Genomic DNA, 7,932 nt, shown 5'->3' with positions numbered 1-7,932 from the left:
GGCTCCGAGCTCCGCAGGGCACTGGGCACAGGAGCACCCGAGGCTGGAGGACGAGGAGCGAGCAAACCCACGGGATCTGCTGACACCGAGCTGGTTCGAAACCCTCATTTCCACGTGGCCTTAAGGACCCATGTGCTCATCAGCATATCTGTTCTGGGTTTTGTACAGGAAGTCCAGCCCCTGTTGCATGAGTCAAGAGCCAGTAGGAAGCAGAGCGCGTGGAGGGACACAAAGCGAGGTTGCTGGATACAACATCGAACCAGAGGAGCACTGGGTCACACCGCGGTGCGGTGAATCTGGAAAACAGTGTCTGAACTGCCTGGAAAGGTGCTCCCTGATTGTGCCGTCCCTTTATCCTTCGAAAGGAACTTGGGGTTCTGGCCCACCTACCAGAGCCTGACTCTTGGAATGTCTCCCCACCGCCAGCCAGGGCAGGGGCCCTCCGCCCCTCCCCCGCCACAGAATGTCATGAGGTCATGCATTCTCACCCTGTTTAGATTCAAACTTTCCTGGCCTTGGCTTGGGTCTTGAGTGTCTCTCCTGCAGCAGCTCACCGTGTGGGGCCCGGACCTGACTTTTGTCACTGTGGAGGCTGCCAGGCGGCAGCGTCCTCTGCCTGTGCGGATGGCTTTCCAAGGAGGTGAGTCTTGGGCTTGGGTTGGACGTGTCAGGGGCCAGGCCACCCCTGAAGTCCTTGGGATTCAAATGTGACACCGGCCAGGGGCACTTGGGTGGCGTTAGGTAGAGGAAGGGAGCGCACTGGACCCCCAGGGACAGCGGCCTGGGGGCTGAGAGGCTGGGAGTCTGCAGAAACCTGCTAGGACGTTGGGCAGGGGCTCCTTGGAGGTGGGTCGGGCCCTGTCGGGGGAAACGCCCTGTGTGTGGGGAGAAAGGATGGCGGCAGTCTCGCCGATTCTCTCCGGGGACACACGCCTCCTTGGGCACGGGGCAGGGAGAGGTGGGAGTGTGTCATGAGGGCGGCACAGGCCGGTCTTAGCCAGAACGTCGTTCCATGGGACTGTGTGCGGCCCAGTGTGCAATGGCGTGTCCTGCCCGAGACCTGGGCCGGTGGTCACTCTGAGCCCACGTGCCCCCAGGCCTCATAGGCCTTGTCTTGGATTCGGCAGGGTCGTGGCACCAGGTGGCCTCAAGGTAGGGTTCGGGCTCTTCAGCTGCTCTGGGTCGCTCCCCTCTTGAGGAATCGCAGTTCCCACCTGCTTCCTCTTGTCCTGTGTTCTGGGCTGCTGACCCAGGCTGGCCCTGTGTCCAGGGTGTGTGGATGGTTCTGAGACGGGCTTACCGCAGGGTTTGGGGGGAGCTTTCCTGGCAGAGATCCAGGTCAAGTGTTCTTGTTCGGTTGTGCCGGGCGGGGGAGTAGAGGGTGGGATTCGCCGGGAGCCTCGAGGACCGGAAGGCTGGCGGGAGAGGGGCCCGATCGGTTCAGACGCTGTCTGTTCACAGGGCCCCTACAGGTGCCTAGGATGGACCTTGCAGAAGGTCTCCAGCGGCCAGGGAGGCTGCTGAGGCCATTTCCCACAGGTCAGGGTTCCACCCAGACCCGAGTCTTGGGAGGCCGCCCGTGAGGCTGGAGAGTCGTGTGTGGGGGTCCGTGGCTGGTTCTCAGAGGCAGTGCTGGCCCAACGGCCTCTGCTGGGCTGACAGGATGACGTGCTGGGAGGGGCGGGGGCGGGAGTTCCCTGCGGGAGGCCAGAGCATGGAAATGACTCTGGGACACTGGCAAACTGCACCTTTGGCTGTGATGCCCCTCACGCGAAGCCACGGGATTCACTGCTCTGCTCCGGGGGACTAAGGGATCCCGGGTCCTCCCTCCCGGCTGCGGATTCACTGACCCCATCCGGCCCTTTCCTTCTGTCCACAGCATGTGCAGTGCCGGGACGCCATGTGGCCACGGACCCGGGAGCCTCCCTGTCTGCTTTCATGGCACGGCCCTTCCCCCCACCCACTGCCGGCGCCCCCCACCGGCCACTCTGGGGCCAGCACCCGCCGCCCCTCCTGACCCAGCCATTCCCTCCTGGTGGCCCCCTGGTGCTGCCAGCTTTCTCCAGGACTCCGCTGGTGGCAGGAGAGGCTGGCCTTGGCCCCAGTGGGACTGGGACCTGCAATGTCACTGTGCAGGTCAGGTCAGAACAGGGGTGCTCCGTGACCCCCCAGACTCAGACCATCGTCCTCACTCCGTCCCCCCTCAGCTGGAGTGCTCCAGGGGCCCTCGGTGGGGGTGCTGCGTGTCCCGCACCCATCTTCGTGACAGCCTCTGCGGTGGAGACCAGCATGCCTGCCTCGGCCCGTGGGGGCTCCCAGGCCGGCAAGGGAGGCTTGGCCCCAAGCCTTCCACCTCCGGCTCAGCCCCCAGTCGCGCAGCTGACCACCGTCGTGCCCCCAGTCAACGCCAGGCCACAGCCTCATGGAGCTTCCAGGAGCCGGACCACGGCCTCGCCCCAGGACTCCTGTAACCCCAAGAGTGTTTATGAGAACTTCAGGCGCTGGCAGCGCTTCAAGTCGCTGGCCCGGAGACACCTCCCGCACAGCCCCGACGCAGAAGCTCTCTCCTGCTTTCTCATGTGAGTGGCCTCGGCTCTCCCTCAGCCCTCACGCAGGCCCACCTTGGGGCGCGCACACAGGGCGGTGATGTAGGGCCGCTGGGAGGAAGGTCGGGGCCGGGACCCTGCTCTAGGAAGGCACTTTCCGGTCCAGGACACCTTTCAGTCACGCATCTCAACTAACACTGGGGCGGTGTGTGTGTGTGGGGGGGGGTTGTCCAGCCAACCTGTACCTTGCAGAGACATCACGGTGACAGTCGCTGGGGACTCACAGGCACATAGGGTCCGGGTGTCAGAGGAGCGGCTGTGGTTTGGGTGCCGCACTCTTGGTCATCCTTTCTCCATGCAACCCGGGCCTGGGGCATCTCACGGCCAGGGGACCAGCCCAGCAGAGGAGACTTGGGACTTGCAGGGCCAGCTGAGGTCCTGTGCGGGCCCCACCCTCGCTGTCCCAGAGGATCCCTCAGAACTGGAGGGGAGGGAGCAGAGGTGGTGTAGGGGTGAGGGTGGGGGATCCTTCCTGCGGAGCTCTGACCGGGCAGGCCTGGCCTTGGCATCTGGGGTCCCTCCTGAACACGGGGTGATGGCATTTCCTGCAGAGGCTGGACTCATTGCTGGGCACCTTGATGTCCGGGAATATTATTACAAGAGGCAGAGTCCAGAAGGACTGACTTCCCAGGCCACCCCGTCCCTGCTCCTGTCAGTGGACAGTCAGCCTGGTGCCCGGAGCCCAGGGCTGGTGTGGTGGGAGGCGGTGACCGTGGTGGTGGTGAAGGTTGATTTGCACACCCCGACACCCCCTGTCACCTGCCAGCCCTCGTTCATGCTGGGTGGGGGACACGGGCTCCAGAGGATCCGGGGAAGGCTGGGGGTGACCGGACTGCAGCCTGCCCCTGACCCCGACGCCTTACAGCCCGGTGCTACGGACCCTGGCGCGCCTGAAGCCCAAGATGACGCTGGAAGAGGGAGTGCGGCGGGCCGTGCAGGAGTGGCAGAGCAAAAGCAACTTTGACCGCTTCATCTACTACGAGATGGCGGGAAAGTAAGTCAGGTTCTCTGGCCCGGGGCTCTTGGGTGAGTGGGCCGGGGGCAGGGTCTGGCTATGCTGATGCTCGCTTGTCCCAGAGGGCCACCCTCCCCACCTCCCTGGCGGTTCCAGCTTCCCTTGCTCTGGACCCACCCCTAGGTCCGCCAGAAGGTCTCAGGACGGGGTTGGGGATCCTGAGGCCTCCTCGCCTGGGGTCGCACTCCCTCCGACTCAACTCCCTGAGGGGGTGGTGGAGGCGATGCGCCGGACAGCCCGCCTGCCTCCTCCTTGGTGGCCGGGGCCACGGCCGTCCCTCCAAGGCCCCGCCTCTCCCGGTCCCTCAACCTGCTGCTGGCCCTGCTGGCTCCAGGGCTGGGCCCCCTCCTCAGTGCGGCCTGGGCCTCCTCACCCCCAGGTTCATGGAATTCGAGATGGAGGAGGAGATGCAGATGCGGAAGTTACAGTGGGTGAAGGTGGCCCAGGGCCTGCCTCCCCCAGCGCCCCCGAAGCCTGAACGGCGGGGGCCCCCAGCCGCGGAAGCGGGCCCGCAGCCAGGTAAGGCCCCCACATCCCCATGACCGCGGGTGGCCAATGGCTGTGGGGGCCAGGGAAAGGCCTCTGTCCCTGGGTCGTGTCTGCTCCCACAAGGGGACATTGGTCGTTTGACCAGATCAGCCGGGGGTCTCAGCTGCCCTTTGTCAGGACGGGTATTGACCTGGTGAATTTCTTGACTCCTCGCCCCACGCCTGTCAGAGGACCTGGCACCAAGTGGGAAGTGGGCTGTGGGGAGTGGGCTGTGGGGAGACCCCTGGAGGATCAGGGGGTCCACCCTTGCTCACGTGGCTGGCTGTGAGACACTCCTCCTCCCTGCTCTGCCAGTCCCACGGTGCCCATAGCTTCCGGTGGCCCTGACCCAGACCCCAGGAACATCAGTGTGCCCCTAACACTGCCCTCCCGATGCTCTGCCCGAGCCGCTCACGCCTCCTCCCTCCTTCTCGCTCTGCCTCAGCGTGCGTGCCCAGGAAGGCGGGTTCCAGGGCCCAGCCCTCCCGCCTGCAGCCACACCGACCCCCGCGGCGCCGGCAGACCAAGGCGCCCAAGGAGATCCCTGCAGAGGCTGTGAGAGAGTACGTGGACATCATGGAGGGGCTGCTGGGGCCTGGCCGCTCAGCCCCGGGGGGCCCGGCAGGTGAATGGGGAGAGGACGGAAAGGAGCCACAGCAGGACGAGGCCGCGACCTCCCCGGACCCGGGTCTCCTGAGCTACATTGACGAGCTGTGTTCCCAGGAAGACTTCATCACCAAGGTGCGCTGGCCCGCAGCCTGGTGTCTGGAAGATTCCAGGGACTGGCACTCCAACGCCCAGTTCGGGGCTGAGCCCAGGCCTTTGGCATTAAGCGCTTTCCTTGTTCCTGGGCTGTGTGCGCATGTGTGCGTGCATCCTTGTGTACCTGCCCACGTGCGTGCAGGCATGTGTGTATACTGCTGTGCGCGCAGACGTGCTACACACGTGGACGTGTGTGCACACATGCCCAAGCATCGTGTTTGTGTGTTCGTGTGTGTTTGTGCATGTGCATACCCATGCGTGTGCGCATAGAGGCCTGTGCGTGTGCATTTGTGCCTTGTGTGGATGTCTTTGTGTATGTCTGCATGTGGTCCTGTGTGTCCGCTCACGTGTGTGTCGGCCTAGGGGTATGTCCTTTGGTGTCTGAGAGTGCACGTATGTTTTGGCGGGGGGGGTGTGTGTGTGCATGTCCAGGTTTTGTCTCTCTGTGTACACATATGTGTGAATGTGTGTGTGTCTGCACACATGCATGTCTGTGTGTGTGTGTGAGAGAGAGAGAGAGAGGCCAGTGACTGTAACGTGAAAACTTCTCCCACCGTCTGGAGAAGGATGGGTATGTCTTCACTTTTCCGCATTTCCTGCCGACCCTCCTGGCTCACAGGGGGCTCCCTGCCAAGTCTGGCCCCAGCCTCTTTCCTCTGTCCCAGGTGGAGGCAGTCATCCACCCCAGCTTCCTGGCGGAATTGCTGTCCTCGGAACCACAGCTGGACCTCCTGGCCCTGGCTGAGAAACTGGAGCAGGAGGACGGGCTCAGCCCCGCAGAGGTGAGCCCGGGGAAGGACGGGCTCCAGGCAAGCTGCGGGATGCAGGGGACCCAGGCGATGCAGGGGGAGGGAGTGGGGTCCCAGGTGAGCCCGAGGAGGGGACCCAAAACAGAGACCCACATGACTCTGTCCCCCTTTGCTTCTTGTGAATCACAGCACTGGGGAGGCCAGCGTCGGGGGAGCACAGAGCAGAGAATGGGAATGGAAGATGGGCAGCCTGGGACGGGAGGGAGGGAGGGACTAGGGGGATGTCAGCAGAGCCACAGCCTCGTGGGTCACCCTCCCTGCCTCCCCCGGTGCCACCGTCCCATGCCCCCGTCTCACTGGCCTATGCTGGCCAGTCACTGTCCCCTCTTTCCTCAGCTGGTGGAGAAAAGACTGGCGGCCTTGAATACGGAGGAGGGTGTGCAGGCACCGCCACGTCTCTGCACGGCCCGGTCGGGCCCCAGTGCTGAGCACGAGACCGGTCCCGGGATGGGGCTGGGGGTCAGCGACAAAGCCTGCCCAGCAGACACCGACGGCCAAGACCTTCAGAGGCATGGCCGAGCACAGAAACAATTGTCGGGGCCCGGAGCCTTTGCTCTCTGTCCCGGACGACAGGAGGCCCCTGCACCCAGGGCCCCACGGGTCCCCGCCCCTCCAGAGGGGCAAAGGTGCGCCGCCCCTGGACCGGGCCCCAGAGATGCCCCGCTTCTCAGAGAGGGCCCTCCTGCTAGGGACACTCGAGGGCTGGTGGATGGGTCCAGTGAGGACGAGGAGGAGCTCCCCAGCCTGGCCTTCCTCCTGGCCTCTCAGCACAGGCTGCTGCCCTGGAGGCTCTCCCAGAGTCCCGCTCCTGCCTCAGTCATCCCCAGCCCTGGCGGTTGGGGGCCGCAGGGGGCTCCACGGGCCCCCTCTCCTCAGAGAATAGGCCTCGGTCCGGCCACCGCCCCAGCTACAAAGTCCAGGAAGCGGGCTCTGTGTGAGGGTCCTGCCTCTGTGGCAAAGATGCCCCTGCCTGGGGCCAACCTCAGGGTGTCTGGGAGGCCGGCCTTGGCTGTGGGGCTGGTTCACCCCTCACAGCCTGCAAAGAGAAGGCGTGACTCCTTGGTCACAGGGAGGAGAAGGAAGCGTCACTGCAGCCAGTAGGGAGAAGTGGGCCTGCGCTCCACGGCCGGCACACCCCGGGGCCCCCCAAGGAGCCTAGGGGGTCCTTCTCATCCTGGTGCTAATCCTGGCTGTGGGAGGGGGGGGGAGGGAGGGGGAGAAGGAGGGAGGGAGGGAGGGAGGGAGGGAGGGAGGGAGGGAGGCCATGACTGTGGGGGTGGGGTGGCTGTAGCCCATTGAGGCACCGTGTGTAAATGGGGAATAAAGTTAAGTTTTCCGTTAACGCTCTGGGCCACTTCTTCCTACTGGCGTGTCGGCTGCCACCGGCGTGTGGGCTCCCCATCCCACGGGATGGAAGAGCCTGAGGGGCTTCCTGGGGCTCCCGTCACCATCCGGATCCCTGAACATCCAGGGATGGGGAGCCCTCTGCACCACGACCGTTTTTGAGAATGAAGTCCGCAGACAGCCCCATCTTCCGGAGCTCCCTCTGCCTCCCGGAAGCTTCTGCCACGGGTCCGACTGGGCAGGGGGTCCTCAGCTCCTGCAGGGCTCCCTGTGCGGGGCCTGAGGAGACGGCTCTGGGCCTCGGGCTCGTGGTAGCAGGAGTGTCTTCCGGTGCCATCGGGATCACCGAGCTGGGAGGGCCAGTGGGAGATCCGCCCAATTCCAGTGAGGATGGACATGGGGCACGGATGAGGGCGGGTGGGGGCACTGGCCACGGTGTGCACACAGGAACCACAGCGGTGGCGCAGGCGGCAAGTCCCGTGGCGGGATTTCTGGACAGATCGATGGAACAGAATGGAGAGCCCATAAATAGACCCTCAACTCTATGGTCAACTAATCTTTGACAAAGCAGGAAAGAATGTTGAATGGAAAAAAGACAGCCTCTTCAATACATGGTGTTGGGAAAATTGGACAGCCACATGCAGAAAAATCAAATTGGACCATTTCCTTACATCACACAAGAAAATAGACTCAAAATGGATAAAGGACCTCAGTGTGAGAAAGGAATCCATCAAAATCCTTGAGAACACAGGCGGCAACCTCTTCAACCGCAGCCGCAGAAACATCTTCCTAGGAACATCGCCAAAGACCACAGAAGCAAGGGCAAAAATGAACTACTGGGATTTCATCAAGATCAAAAGCTTTAGCA

At 63.7% G+C, this 7,932-nt stretch overlaps 1 protein-coding gene across 1 annotated transcript; it reads left to right on the top strand.

Annotated features, from left to right (window-relative positions):
- The first annotated feature begins 518 nt into the window (after positions 1-518).
- On the top strand, positions 519-6,910 carry LOC309845841 (NUT family member 2G-like). Its single transcript, XM_082694193.1, has 7 exons — positions 519-640; positions 1,880-2,579; positions 3,472-3,600; positions 4,001-4,140; positions 4,595-4,890; positions 5,577-5,693; positions 6,057-6,910. Exons 1-7 carry the CDS (start codon positions 625-627, stop codon positions 6,819-6,821), a joined length of 2,163 nt encoding a protein of 720 aa, XP_082550319.1. The 5' UTR covers positions 519-624; the 3' UTR covers positions 6,822-6,910.
- The last annotated feature ends 1,022 nt before the right edge of the window (positions 6,911-7,932 follow it).

The sequence above is a fragment of the Mustela nivalis genome (genome assembly GCF_964662115.1).
Source record: "Mustela nivalis genome assembly, chromosome: 13".
Taxonomy (NCBI): domain Eukaryota; kingdom Metazoa; phylum Chordata; class Mammalia; order Carnivora; family Mustelidae; genus Mustela; species Mustela nivalis.
Note: the sequence above shows the minus strand (reverse complement) of the source record. Positions and strands in the feature narration are given on the sequence as shown.

What these genes read in the sequence shown, in the direction of transcription:
- LOC309845841 (XM_082694193.1), top strand. An exon ending in GCTCTCTCCTGCTTTCTCAT is followed by an intron (nt 2,580 to 3,471) that starts GTGAGTGGCCTC and finishes GACGCCTTACAG; the next exon opens with CCCGGTGCTACGGACCCTGG. An exon ending in AGGAAGACTTCATCACCAAG is followed by an intron (nt 4,891 to 5,576) that starts GTGCGCTGGCCC and finishes CCTCTGTCCCAG; the next exon opens with GTGGAGGCAGTCATCCACCC.